The sequence below is a fragment of the Danio rerio genome, chromosome 21, assembly GCF_049306965.1.
Source record: "Danio rerio strain Tuebingen ecotype United States chromosome 21, GRCz12tu, whole genome shotgun sequence".
Classification (NCBI taxonomy): Eukaryota; Metazoa; Chordata; class Actinopteri; order Cypriniformes; family Danionidae; genus Danio; species Danio rerio.
Window position 1 is genome coordinate 50,130,001 of NC_133196.1, and position 15,000 is coordinate 50,145,000.

Consider the following 15,000-nt stretch of genomic DNA (forward strand, 5'->3'; position numbering starts at 1 on the left):
TCTTCACACTCGACACCTCGTCATGGTCGTCCTTCAGCTCCTGCTCGAAGCGCTCGCTCGGCCAGTCTGAGGAGACAAACACACAGAGGAGGGGCTTACACACTGCTGCTGCGCACCATTGGAGGAGATCTGGGAGATGTGTATGTGTGTGTGTGTGTGTGAGAATGAGAAGAGTGTGCATGTGTGTATGAATGTGTATGTGTACCTCTGAGGCCGTTCCTGCTGCTGTGTGTGCCTCTGTGAGCGTCATACGGGCGAGTGTTGTTCCTGGAGGCAGAGCGCTCGCGGGGACCCTCAGCCTTCACCTCGATCATCAGAGGAACCCAGCGCTGCTTATTACCTACACACACACACACACACACACACACACAATATTAATTAAACACACTTTGCACGCACACACAGCACTACCTCATTCTCACGCACACACACACACACACACACACACACACACAATATCATTCAAAAACACTTTGCATGCACACACACAGCACTAGCTTATTCTCTCTCTCTCTCACACACACACACACACACACACACACACACACACACACACACACACACACACACACACACACACACACACCTCTCCTCCTGTGGCTGCTCCTCTGAGACTCCTCGTCAGTGTTCTTGTCTTCTCCGGAGTCGTCTGATTTGCTCTTCAGGTTCTCTTTGCTCTCTTCACTCTCCCGCTTCCCTTTGGGCTCGCGCTTCACCGTCGGCTTCTTCAGCACCTGTCAGATCAGCACGTTAACACCGCAGCACGTCTGTGTGTGTGTGTGTGTGTCTGCGTCACACACACTCACCTGCACTTCTTTAGTGGCGATCTCTCCAGGGGTCGGCCAGTTGTTGGTGTCCCCGAAGTCGCCCACCTACACACACACAGCAGAGGGTCACTCATGTTCAGGGCGTTTCTCAAAGTAAACACACACACACACTTATGCACACACACTCACCTTTCCTCCTCTCCTCAGTCTGCTGTTTCCCGCCTTCACCACCTTTGTTGGCCCAGAATGCTCTGCGGCAAAAGAAAACAGCCGTTACCATGACAACACATCCATTATCTGCTTAAAGCGACAGTCCGCCCAAAAGTGAATATTTCCTCACACACACACACACACACACACACACACACACACACACACACACACACACACACACACACACACACACACACACACACTCTCTCTCTCTCTCTCTCTCTCTCTCTCTCTCTCTCTCTCTGGGGACAACCAAGATCCACTTACCTGGAAGCAAGTCTCTGATATAATATACATCTAAAACATGAGGACCTGCATAAATCACATCAACACTTGAATATCACCGGTATTAAATCACACCAATGTTAGTGACACTAACTTAAAACTGAATAATAGGGATGTAACGGTATCAGAATTTCACGGTACGGTAATACCTCGGTATGAATGTCACGGTACGGTATTTATTGAATCATTTACAGGAAAAACAAAACTTATGAAAATACTCCAAAAAAGTGCCAAAAGTGTCAATGACATACAAATTAGCCATCTATCTGTAAGCTTTGAAACAGGAACTTCAATTTTAATAACAAAAAAATTAAACCATGTAAAAAAATAAAGTTTCAATTTAGTATTGTTGAAAACTCATCACATTCAACATTTAATCACTCACTCACTTAGATAGAGATGGGTTTAAAGGAAAATTATCATATAAATATAATCTGGTAAAAGCTGGTATCTCTGGGTATTTACAATGTCCCCTGCAACAGAAAAAACCCTCTCATTTGGGACTGAGGTTTCTGGGACAGAGAGATATGACTTGGCCCAGGTTGACAGCAGTGGGTAACGTTGTGCATTGTCTTTCCCCCACTTGAGAAGACAAACCATGAGTGAGATAGAGGTCTCATGTCTGCATTAATCTGAACAGTGTGCTGTGTCACACCCTCCGTCCCACCCTTCAGTAGGCGTGCGACAACACCACTCTTGAGTATGCGCGCTCAACCCCCCCCCCCCCGCTTTACAGTATGCGCGCGACAACACAGCTGATCAGAACGCGTGCGGCGACAACACCCGCTTCAGGTTCGATCATTTCCAGCTCTTTTTGATGGCCGCTTCTAGCAGCACACTCCATTTCCGCATTACTGGATCTGTAGCGACAACAGACCGCAAGGATGATGGCCAAGCCTGGGCTGATGGGAATTGTAGTTTCCGGTACCTCCCATTCGCTTCATTCGCCTGAGCAAATTTTCTCAGAAGACCTATAGTTTTACCGAGAAATGCGACTACGCTAATATCGAAAAAAAATTATATTGCAGTATGATGGTATTTACAATACCGGTACATCCCTACTGAATAAACATAAATTTACACATAAAGTAAAGACAGACTCAACGGTGGGCTACACATCTGTGTGGGTCTACTACTGAGAGCATCTAGAGGAGAGCTGATGTAGAGCAGAAGCAGGGCATTTAGGAGACCTGCGAGCCCCATATTGTGTGTAAGAGCATGTGGAGAGCGCGAGGAGCTTCAGCATTCAACACACTGAGCTCACACTGCTGTCGCGGCCCATCACCATCAGCCGTTTCTCAGAGGAGCACAGAACCCTGCAGCAGCTCTGATACAGGAGTGTGGAGAACACTACACAGCGCTGGGGTTCTGTGCTGGTCTGGGCTCGACTGACGTGTGTGTGTTCCATATAGAGTGTGGAGCTGACCGCTCAGTTGGTCACGCGTCTCACACTGCGCTCGAGAACTGACCCTTCCAGAGCTCCTCATCCATCTGTGATCGCTCAGCTCACGTTCTGAAAGCTGTGTGTGTGTGTGTGTGTGTGTGTGTGTGTGTGTTCTGGGTCAGTGATGCAGCAGGTGAAGACTGACAGTGCTGATCATGGATATATCCGTGTATAACAGATGATCTGCAGTCATGTGTGTCCACCGTGTGCCGTCTGATGCAGAACTCATAGCCAGAGCCGTCCATCAGCTCGCTCTCACCACACTGACACACACTGCCCTCTCCTGCGCTGTGTGTATGCTGACGGGGAGAGTAACCTAAGCAGATGAAGCCTGCGCCTCTATTCGAGAAGAACTGACCCGTTTAGATGATTCTGGACAGGAGAGCAGAGACACACTCAAACACACTCACCAACACTGAAACACACACAACAGAGCAGCGCTACTGAACACACACACACACACACACACACACACACACACACACACACACACACATCAGATCTGCTCATTGACAAACACTGCAACTATATGTGTGTGAGAGATCTGGAATGCATGGTCTATGAGGACACAAATGTGCATAATGACAAAAGTGAATCACTGAACATCTGGAGGCCGGTGTGAGGGCTGTGTTTAGGGTCTGCACACACACACACACACACACACACACACACACACACACACACACACACACACACATACACAGTGTTGCTGTTTGTGCCGGATGTAAACACGGCACTGACCGCAGAGTGGGGGAGAGTAATCTGGCTGATCTGAGGTCAGTGTGCTGTCAGAACACCAGCGGCCCTCTGCGTCTGATCACATGACACACACACACACACACAGAGAGGAACTCTGGATAACCAGGATCTATTCTACACTTATGCCACGGCTGATGTTGGGTGCTCTCACTTAGGTCCGCGTCAGGGATAGTCCAGATGTCAGGCTAACAGAGGGACATTAATAACAGAGCAGAGGCTAACGGCTAACAGTAACACACCTGACACACACACACGTTAAACACCGCAAACCTCACCGACACCGCGCGTTAAGCCGCTCTCTCAGCGAAAAACCGAGAAATCAGGCGGTTACCGCACACCGGCAGACTCCACGGCAAGCACGTGGATCCCGCACGTGTCCTCCGACAACACACAGCTGAGCCCGCACACACATACACACACAGACAGACAGACAGACAGGCAGACACCTCGGACTGAGTGATGGACAGACATTCCTCCACATCTCTGATGAACACGCGTCACCGGGTCTGGCCTGTCAGAGCCGCTCACACACACACACACTCATACACACACTACAGGCCGCTAATGCTAATGCTAACCGATAGCCATTTGTTCAGAAAAGCCGCAAAAGTGAGCGAGAACCGGCCGTCCTGCGTGTGATCAGCTCTCAGGCTTTTAGATAGGCCGGTTGTGTGTGTGTTCCGCCGGTACTGTGTGAGTGTGTTCGGTTATGTGTGTGAAGAAGCGCTAAACCGAGGCCTACCGCGGCGCTCCTGCTGTCATAAGTGTGTGTGTATGTGTGTGAACGGAGAGAGAGAGAGAGCTGTTCACAGTCACACACAGCGCCCGGACACTGACACACACACACACATACATACACACACACACACACACACACACACACACACACACACACACACACAGACTGACCTGCCGCCGGCTGGCCGTTGACGCCGCTCATCTTCTTGGTCCACGGGTTCACCTTGGGCAGCGGGGCTTCGCTGATCTCCCTGCCGGCCGCCTGCTCCTCCTGCCCGGCTCCGGGGCTGCCGCTGTCCGCGGTGTGGCGCTCCTGCAGCGGGTACTCTCCGTCTTTGTGCTGCGGTTCCTCCGGCTGCAGCAGCGGGTTGTTCGGCGGCAGAGTCTCCACCTCGGTGGCCATTTCTGCTCCAGCAAACACGCCTCAGGTCCGCCGCAACGTGCTGTCTAACGATCCCTTCTCGGCCGCGGAGCCACGCGCGCGCTCCTCTCCAGCCCCAGAGCAGTCCGGCCTCAGTCTCAGACGCGGAGCGGCGATTCCGGTTAAAACATGTAAAAGAGCGCCGGTTAAATCTTTAAAAACGCGGAGCGGCTGCGCTACACTCGGCAACGTGAAAGAACCACGCGTTGAACGGGAGCGCGCACGTACGCGAGCGGGGCGTGACCACGGCAGACGCGCCACCACGTGACTCTGCGCTTCGATGGGGAGTTTGTGCTGAAAAACTTTAATTATCAGAAGAGTTTAATCATCCAGCACTGATGCTCACACCCTCACTGACGCCGCACAGTACTGGGGCACACCACAGAGAGATTCGCTGTCGAAGCCTATTGAAGAGGACTACACTGCACACACTACAGCACAGCTCTGCTAATGAGTGCTGCAGCACACTGTACTGCTACTGTAGGGAGCTGACTACTGCTGTAGTGCACACTAGACATTACTGCAGTCAACTGTGCTGAATTATAGTGTACTGTACACTTCAGCCCTCGGCCATTCTCTACAGCACTGTAGATTAGCTGTTTAATATGCATTAGCTGATTAATTATTCACCTTAAGAATGTGAGTTTAAAAAAATAGATATCGTTTGTAGATTTGATGTGGACTTTAAAGTGCTTCGCATGTCCACACAGACAGGTACACTTGAACACACACACACACACACTCTATAGACACAGCAGAGACGCAGCTCGTAGATGGGCAGAACAGAACAGAACAGGTCTCGTTTAAAGGCAGATCCTCTTCATCAATCACCTGTATGGATGCGGCTACAGCAGTGTTGCTCTTCTTCTCTGGTGTTTGCAGCTCTTGTTCTCCTTCGTGATCATTTCTGCTCATAACTGAAGTTTCTTCACCGCTGTGTACACTCTCTCTCTCTGTGAATGTGCATCGGAGGGTGTGTGTGTGTGTGTGTGTGCCATTGTTGAGCAGCTCTTCAGTGGTGTACTCAGCTGTGAATCGGCTCCATCAGCAGCTGGTCAGCAAATCACAGCCGATGCTTCTGATGCTGGATTAGCTCAATATGCAGAGCGACAGACACACACACACACACACACACACACACACACACACACACACACACACACACACACACACACACACACACACACACACACTCTCTCTGACGGGAGGGTTATCCTTGTTTACAAACTCTGGCATTATCATTCATCATTCTCCTTCAGCTCAGTCCCTTTATCCATCAGGGGGCTCCATAGCGGAATGAACCGCCAACTATTCCAGCATATATTTTACATAGCTGATGCCCTTCCAGCTGCAACCCAGTACTGGGAAACACTCATACACTACGGCCAGTTTAGTTGATCAGTTCCCCTATAGCGCATGTGTCTGGACAGTAGAGGAAACCCACGCCAACAGAGAACATGCAAACTCCACACAGAAACACCAACTGACCCAGCTGGGACTCGAACCAGTGACCTTCTTGCTGTGAGGAGACTGTGCTGCCCACTCTGACGGTATCTGTGGTGTTAAATCAGACGGCCATTTCAGAGCTGAATCCCAGCACATTTAAGCCCCGCCCCTGGTCAGATCACATGGTGTCGTGGGGACAGGTAAACGACAAACGGCCGCCATGACACAACATTCAATCGTTTTTTCTGGTGTAATGTGGCACAGTTCAGGACAGTTGGCACCATGCCTGCGACACCTCACCACACCAGCGCAGAGGCTAGCATGCTACATGTGGTTCTGGTTCTTCTGGATGAGCTCCGTCTTGTGGCTGACACTGCGCAATAGCAGCTCATCATTGCTCTGTTTTCTCGGTAGGTGCTGCTGATAATGCGCCGGTCAGCTGATCAACAGGCTGCAGATTTACTCATGCGTGGGTCACGGGTGGAGGAGATCAGTCGTTGGTTATGCAGACTTTATCTGCCTTTTCTAGAATATGAAGGTGTGTTACCTGACACACACATGCAGACATCTCCATCTCACAGCGAGTGTCTGAGTGCTCTCAGCCTCCAGCAGAGTGTTCCTCTGAGGTGATGTGGGAGCATGTTCAGTGCTGTGAACACTGCAGAATTCCTCCTGCTGATCCAGACGTGTCATTAACAGTTAAATATCAGCGTCTCCGACACCCTCGATATCACACTCTCATCTGATTCAGGCTAGATTAGTATTAAACACACCAACACAATCTCAGCGCAACTCCTGTTTTGGTGCTGAAGCACATGTGGGACTGTGTTGACTGGCTTTAGCTCAGGTGTTATCGGTTATTCTTGTTATCAGATAACTGAGCAACAACACATACATCAAGATTAAGAGACACAACAGCAAACCAGGTTAGTCTCAAAAAGAGATTTCTCCAAGATGAGTACAGGACTGATGCGTCTGAACCCTCCACTGCTCCACTATACGGCTGGAGGATCTGTTTGGCTCTGAGGAAAAAGAGGATTTATTAATACTCCACTGTGATTGTCTCTGTCATGTTTTAATATGTCATTCATTTAAAGATCATGTCTTGAACATCAGATTTTTCCTCAGTGCTGATGCACTTTCACTTTCTCCATCTCACTCGCAGCACATTCAGGAGAGGGAGTTTAATACGCTGCAGGAAAACAAACGCTTCAATTACAGAAGAAAATGTCTAAATATTACAGGAACCATGAGTTTGATCCTGTCCATGTGGTAATGAATGCCCTTAAATGATGCAGTATTCAGTGGTCTGCAAGCATCAGCGTTTACTGATATAGTGATACTGAGATGAGAAATACGGTAGTGCAGCAGGCCCGGACCCAAGCAATTTGGCACCCTAGGCAAGATTTCAGGTGTCGCCCCGTCACATCGCAGTAAATCCCACTGTATAGTCATAAGAAGCTAAATAGCTTTTTGATCGACTGCTACAAGCTGCGAAAACGTCAGATAAATATGCCAATGCAATTAACATTAATGCTGAATAGATCTAATATTTACACATTTGCTTGAGGAAGGAATGATGAGGGTAGTTACATTACTATTACTATTTTCCATAACATCTATGCCTTTCCATAACATTAGCTGACGTCAAAACTAACAGATAGCACTATAGCTATTTACTGATTAGCAATCTGTCCAACACTGGATGTAAAAAATATGGGACAACCATAAGACAGTGTCACATCATAGGACAGTGTCTTATTGACTGTGGTGTTTCGTGCAGATCTTCAAGTAATATATATATATATATTTATAATGATATTTATTCATCTTTGCTAATGTTGGTAAATGGTAAAAAAGTTGTTCGTTGTTTATTCATGTTAACTCACAATGCATTAACTATCGTTAACAAGCATGACTATGGACTTAATTCATGCATTAGTAAATGCTGTACATTAATGATGCTGTACAAGTGTTGTTCACACTTAGTTTATATTAGTTAAACCGTTAACATTAACTAATTAAACTTCTGTAAAGCGTAACTGTTATGTTGTTATTTTATATTTGTATGTAGTTTATATTTATTTTGTTATATTTGTCAATGTATGTGTTTTTGAAACATTTCACCATAATCTATGTTCAGTGTTTGTTCGTGATGCAGCATTATAAATACATTTAGTAATGATTAAGTATTGTGTATTTGATTTCATTACTGGACATATTAATACTGAATGCAATTGTGTAGGCTAATACAATATTAAAAAAACAACCTGCGAACCGAGCGTGGGCCGCCAGCAGACACTTATTTAATACCAGCGGTCCGATGGCGGATCACCGTGGGAAAAGCGGCAGCAGCCCCTGGAATAGCCATGAGCAAATTGCCAGTGGACAGCACTCGTGACTGCTTTGGGACATAACGCTCATCACAGACCTCTCAGGATGACTGACCATGAAGGAACATGTAGTCTGGCACATCTGTTACCCACGACAAGGCAGGACTTTATCAAGACGAAATCACATACTCCGACACAAATGACCTCCATAACCGACAATAAAACAAATAAATCAGACAGATCAGATGATCAGGGTCACGCACACACACTCACTCACTCACTCACTCACTCATTCGCACGCACACTCACACACACACTGCTGCACAGTAGATGAGTTCAGCATGGGGAGTGTGTCTGCGGTCCTCACAGCAGGAGCTCAACTGCAGCTCACCCTCGTGGACAGGAGAGAGTGCAGTGTGGCACTTCAGCAGAGGATCGCCGAGTTTGATGATGAGTATGATGAAGACTACACTTCTGCACATCACTGCTGTCAGACTCCACCTGACACCACACAGCGCTCGTCTGTGTTCTGTGGCTTAATCAGCCTCATTTCCTCTGCATTTGTTTGATTATTCCTGTATATTGACTGCAGACGCTCGCTGCCCAACACCATCAGCCCAATCGGTCACAATATGAATGATCTCTGATCGTGAAAATGCTCATATTGTGCTGGATAACCCAGATAATCTGAACACTGCAGTGACATATGCTAGCGGCTGAGAGCAGATGATCATCATCCAGACACACATCTCCCACAGACAGCAGCAGCACCATGAGGATGAGGATAATGATGGAGGAAGACTGGAGTAGTGCCACAATCACTGTATTTAGTCAAAGAATTAAAGAAAGAGGAGAGGAAACTAACAGCAGACTGTGTGGAGCAGGAGTACAGCGCTCCAGCACAGCACAGCAGCACGCTAAACTAAAGAAGATCTCGCAGAGGAACTGAAGCATGCGGCTCTTCTGGACAACACACACACACACACACACACACCGCAGCAGCATGGGCAGGCACGAGCGTCTCTGCATGCTTTCACTCAGGTCCTGTGCTCCTGACCATGGCTTATTCCACCTGTTTGCTGCTGTCTGACTTCTGGTCCAGCCGGCTCTTGCTGCTCTTCACCATATAAATAAAGTACGTGAGCGTCTCCTTCTCGTTCACCGGGATATTCCGGAAATGACGGCTCACAGTCTGCGCAGAGGAAACACACACTTCATCATTAGAGAACAACACACACACACACGCGCACACACACACGCACACACGCGCACGCTGCATTATGATTGGCTGATGTACTAGACACTGGTCATTATGCTGGGTATAAATGGTGTGTGTGTGTGTGTGTGTGTGTGTGTGTGCGCAATACCTCTGCCAGCTGAGCTTTGTTCAGGCCGGGCCGGGTCTGGATCTTGTAGTGCCGCTTGTAGCGTCTCAGTGTGTTGACCTGAAGCTGGAACAGATCCACCTGACACACACACACACACACACACACACACACACACACACACACACACACACACACACACACACACAAGTAAATCCACAATGGAATGAAGGAGAATTGGAGGATTTCTGAGAGTCCAGAGTCTAATCATCTGAAACACTCCAACAGCAGAGCCACACACACACACACACACACACACACACACACACACACACACAGACACACACACACACACGTGCAGCAGCTGTACCTCGGGCACCTCCACCTCGTGGTCCGGGCTCTCTCCTCCATCATCGCTGGTCTTCCTCTTGCGTTTGTTCCTCACGCTCTGGATGAAGTTCTTGTGGAAGTCACAAATGTAAAGATGTCGGACCTGCAGAACACCCACACACACACACATTAACACACACTCAACAGCACTGATGGAGAGTGTGTGTGTGTGTGTGTGTGTTGGCAGAGCGAATACAGGCCTACCTTTACATTAAAACACACACCTGTAGATCCAGCCTCAAACACACACACACAGCAGACAAACACACACACACACACTTGTAACTCCAGCACTGCCACCTCTCTCTCTCTGTCTCTCTCTCACACACACCTGCCTGTGCTCCTCCGCCCTCAGTAGTGCGCTCTATACAGTATAACTAAGCTGTATGATGGAGCTCAGACGTACTGCATCCGCCATGTTGTCATGGTCACATGACGTGAGTTGTGTCGCTTCACTCCCGTTTCATCATTATGCATTATGGATTAGCTGAAATGCTTTAGTGCATTATGGGATAGCGCAGCGTCCATTTGATGCGCACTTCAGAATCTCGCCGGCAGTCATCTGCCATGCGGCCAACTCTGAGATCCGACACACCTCTCGCCTCGCAGAGCACGGTTTCTGGAGGAGCTGATGAGCTCAGAGCTGCGCACCGCTCAATAAGTCCAGTGGACTCAGACACGGCGCTGAGCGAATCGACGCGGTTCTTCAGCCTTCCTAAAGCACAGAAGCGAAGCGAATTAGATGCACGAATGAAGCGAGTGAACTCAATGTTCACATGATTCACCCGCGCACGCCACGTCTGCTGAGAACACTGCATTAGAGAGGAGGGTGTCAAGGGTTAGGGTTGGGTGCGGCTGGACCGGAACACCAGCCTGCGCTCCACACGGAGGAATAACCCCGCCTTTACCAGTCAGAGGGGCGTGGCTATAAGTATTGTGTGTGAAGCATCGAACTGACGTCATCGGTCACCGTCCTCCAAACACGGAAGCAGATGCTCAGACTTTGATTAAAGATTACCAAAACATTTTATTCCGCGGATTAACTCGACGGAGGAACTGCTCAGCTGAAGAAGAACAGCGCAGATACACACTCGACACACGTCTGTCCCCGAGGCCCTTCCGTAGCCTCATCCCGACTGACCGGAGAACTGGAGACACCAGCGGAGCGGCCCACTTCAGGAGTTCAGACACACACACACACACACACACACACACACACACACACACACACACACACACACACACACACACACAGACTCACGCTCTTGTCGATGTCCAGCTTGAGCTTCCTCTGGGAGATGCTCTTCTGGATCCTCTTGCTGAAGGACGCGTTCCCCGCCGGCCGCCCGCACCGCTCCGCGTCCTCTATCAGACAGCAGCTCTGCCCGAAGAACGGCGGCGCGGGCGGCCCGTCATGGCTGTCCTCCTCCGTGCTGAAGCCGTTCATCCCGGAGACCGGACACCGAGCGGAGGAGCACAGACCCGCGACACCCGGGCTGAAGAGCCGCTACTGACCCACCGAGCGCGAAAACACCGTTACCGAGCGGACACCACCGCCACAACACACATACAATGAACACGTCCTGCCAGACACCGGAAGTCGTATCCTCGAAAGCCCATTGGTTGATCTCGCGATAGGGCGGGTCTCTAAGGCTGCATCCGGTCTTCCGATTGGCTGCCGCGGCTGTCCGTCAAAACGGCTCTTCCTGCTCTCCCGCCGCTGCGTCACGAGCACGCGCTGAACTTCACAAAGTCAAACGCGAAGTCTGACGGTGGAAAACAGCCGATTCTGGATCAGATCACGGATAAACCTGATAAACCCGAGCACGGAGAGCTGATGTTCGGTCAACAGCTGCAGTTTACCGGCAGAGAACACGCAGCTCTCATGAAGGAAAACCCCAGAAGCGCTGCACACTAGTGAGCGCTCCCTCATCAGTGAACACTTCCCTATAGTCTGCATTCTACCCTGTAGACTAATGAGCACTCGGGGTCAGAAACATCCGAGTAATCAGCTTTATCAGGGCTCCGGCCGTGTTTCCCTCATCATCAGTGTCTGCCCTGATTAAACACCTCAGAGCTCTTACACCGAGTACACACACACACACAGGAGACTGATAAGGACACTAGTTTGGAGGAGAATCTCAGACAGCATTAGAGGTTTCTGCATGTGAGCTCTTCATGTCCGGCTCCTGCATATCAGCCGCTGTGTTCAGCAGGAGAAACTCGCCTTCCTCGAGTAGATGATGAGGAGATGTATTATTGTGTATTATTGTTCTCTTTAATAATGATCATATACTCATATTGAACATCAGCATGTGATGGAGACATGCTAATAGTGTCTGTCCTCTGCATTGAACATTAAAGCTGCTGTAAGAGAAACACACACACTCAGAATAATGCAGGACTTTAATATCTGAAGAGTTCATATAACAGATAAACTGCAGCCGTGATGAAGAGCAGAGGAGCACACACACACACACACACACACACGCGCGCACACACACACAGCCTGTGTTAGCTATGAATAATGATGATGATGATGATGATCAGACCTGCACATTCATATTCGCTAATAATTTAAGATCAGCAGTGAACATCATCAATGCTTCAGTATAAAAATACACCTGCTACATCACTGACAGCGTCTGCAGATCACACACACACACACGCACGCGCACACACACACACCTGAAAATAGTCTCTGCACAGCCGAACAGCACACAAGATCTGTAAAAATACCCAACATCTGAAGAGAGATAGAAAAGTGGAGCAGATTCAGCAAAGGCACAGGAGTGACACACACACACACACACACACACACACACACACACACACACACACACACACACACACACACACACACTCCAGCAGTGAACACACCTTCAGCTGTTAAATACAACACTGTGTCTACTACAGCAGAAAGTGTGTGTGTGTGTGTTAATAATATAACAGATGAAAATAATGATGATGATGAAGATGATGATGAAGATGATGGAGTGATCCGGCTGTCGATGCTGACGCAGAACTGAGATGGAACACATCGGCTGCTGCTGCTGCTGGAGATTCTCACACATTCTCTGCGGTGTGCAGCGGTGAACACACTGATGATGGAGAAGCAGCTGCATCTAAACAATGCGTGTGTGTGCGCGCGTGTGTGTGTGTGTGCATGTGTGTGCAGCAGCAGTGAGAGTGTCTCTCTGTCGACCAGGAGTTCATCTATATACACACTCACACACGAGCACAGGCGCAGACACACAGGCGTTATGTGCGCTGGTTGAAGGAGTCCAGCACGCTGCTGTTGGTGTTCTGGAAGACCCACTGCTGGCTGGAGGACGAGGCGTCGCAGGAGCTCATGAGGAGCCGCTTCTGTGCTGCGTCTGCTGATACACAACTGTTGCTGATCGGGTGGAAGAGACTGCGGTCCTGCAGAGACACAACAAGAGTGTGTGTGTGTTACTGTCACTCTGATCATGACACACAGTGAGTGTGTCTCTCTCTCTCTCTCTGTGTGTGTGTGTGTGTGTGTGTTTCTCTCTGTGTGTGTGTGTGTATGTGTGTGTACTGTATATGTATGTATGTATGTATGTGTGTGTGTGTGTGTGTGTACTGTATATGTATGTATGTGTGTGTGTACTGTATGTGTATGTATGTGTGTGTGTACTGTATGTGTGTGTGTGTGTGTGTGTGTGTGTGTGTATGTATTGGACAATGACAGTGAAACTGATGGCCCGCTGTTGTGGCCCACCGACTGGTACAGTACAGTACGGGTCAGACGTTCCTCATCTCAGATATAGACACGCAGCGAGCGACCGCTAACAGCTCTCTGGAGAAAGTGTAAGCGCTCATGCTATAGCCGCCTGGTGAGCAGCAGCAGGAGCTTCTACAGGGCAGACTCTGCTCTTCCTCTGGGCTCGTGTCATCAGTGTGTGTCTGCGCTCGGCTCATCATTATCTGTGTGTTATGACGCTGTACTGTCTCGCTGTGTGTTTAATTAATGATTCTGTTCATTCTCCTGCTTGTGTATGCGTGAGTGACGGATCTCTTTAAGCCAATAGCGTTCAGCTGCATATATGGCTCCGCCTTCTGGTACCCTTTTGGTGGGCTATTCACCCTTTGCAAAGGGTCCCGATAAAGTGGTTTTGTGAGCGGTTCTTCTTCAGAACAGTGTTCAGGTCACTGCTGATGCTGCTGGAGGAAAACCTGTCCTGACTCACTCCTCCAAAACAGCAAGTGCTCAATAATGTTTAACTCTGGGTACTGTGCAGGCCATGGGAGATGTTCAACTTTACTGTCTTGTTCATCAGACCGCTCTGTCTCCAGTCCTGCTGTGTCTGACCCATCGGGTCACATGCTCCTCCAGAATGGTTGGGTAGTCCTGGGCAGTGACCCAGCGCCCATCTAGCACCAGTATTGGCCTAGGGAACGCCGTGATGTTGAGTCCAAACCATCACTGATCCCCTCATGCTGGACTCTGGGCATCAGCGGTCTGGGTGGGCCGCTTCTGTTCTCCACACCGTAACTCCTGCATGTGGAACACAGTGGAGCTGACGGTGGAAGCGCAGCCGGACGACTCTTTCAGACAGCTTTCTCTACCTCCACAGCTCCTCCTGCTGGATGTGCTGCTTCTTCTTCTTCTTCTTGGTGGTCTGCTGACATTACGCTGGACACCGCTGCTCTTGATCATCACACACACCTGCTGTCTCGCTCACAGACACACAGCAGCACTGTGTCCTCTTCTGAGCTGTGCTGTGTCCCCATAATGCAGTGTGTGTGTGCAGTGTGTTCTGTGCTGCTCCTCTGATGATGAAGCTTCACACTCGGCTCTAATGCTGGACTGAAGATCAGTCGCAGTCTACAACACCTGTGTGTGTGTGTGTGT

At 49.2% G+C, this 15,000-nt stretch overlaps 3 protein-coding genes across 34 annotated transcripts in view; all 3 read right to left on the reverse strand.

Annotated features, from left to right (window-relative positions):
* Window positions 1–4,842, reverse strand: part of larp1 (La ribonucleoprotein 1, translational regulator) — a 16,965-nt gene extending 12,123 nt beyond the window's left edge. For both annotated transcript variants that reach the window (XM_001920867.9, XM_021469267.2), the window contains exons 1-6: window positions 4,378–4,842; window positions 957–1,018; window positions 807–872; window positions 587–734; window positions 206–340; window positions 1–66 (exon numbers count right to left, since the gene is read on the reverse strand). The exon at window positions 1–66 is cut by the window's left edge and continues 81 nt beyond it. In XM_001920867.9, the coding sequence (XP_001920902.3) occupies window positions 1–66; window positions 206–340; window positions 587–734; window positions 807–872; window positions 957–1,018; window positions 4,378–4,609 (709 nt within the window). In that variant the 5' untranslated portion in view covers window positions 4,610–4,842. The remainder of the gene's footprint in view (window positions 67–205; window positions 341–586; window positions 735–806; window positions 873–956; window positions 1,019–4,377) is intronic.
* Window positions 4,843–8,547: 3,705 nt separating this feature from the next.
* On the reverse strand, window positions 8,548–11,637 carry sap30l (sap30-like). The gene is made up of 4 exons (NM_214703.1): window positions 11,383–11,637; window positions 10,102–10,224; window positions 9,774–9,872; window positions 8,548–9,598 (listed from the first exon to the last, which is right to left on the reverse strand). Exons 1-4 carry the CDS (start codon window positions 11,566–11,568, stop codon window positions 9,470–9,472), a joined length of 537 nt encoding a protein of 178 aa, NP_999868.1. The 5' UTR covers window positions 11,569–11,637; the 3' UTR covers window positions 8,548–9,469.
* An 872-nt stretch (window positions 11,638–12,509) lies between these two features.
* Window positions 12,510–15,000, reverse strand: part of galnt10 (UDP-N-acetyl-alpha-D-galactosamine:polypeptide N-acetylgalactosaminyltransferase 10 (GalNAc-T10)) — a 32,445-nt gene continuing 29,954 nt past the window's right edge. For 2 of the 31 annotated variants that reach the window (XR_012396611.1, XR_012396600.1), the window contains exons 12-14: window positions 12,921–13,544; window positions 12,778–12,809; window positions 12,510–12,630 (exon numbers count right to left, since the gene is read on the reverse strand). Coding sequence is in view for 12 of the 31 variants with exons in the window: in XM_073934991.1 (XP_073791092.1) it covers window positions 13,383–13,544 (162 nt within the window). In the remaining 19 variants the exon portion in view is untranslated. 31 annotated transcript variants of the gene reach the window in all.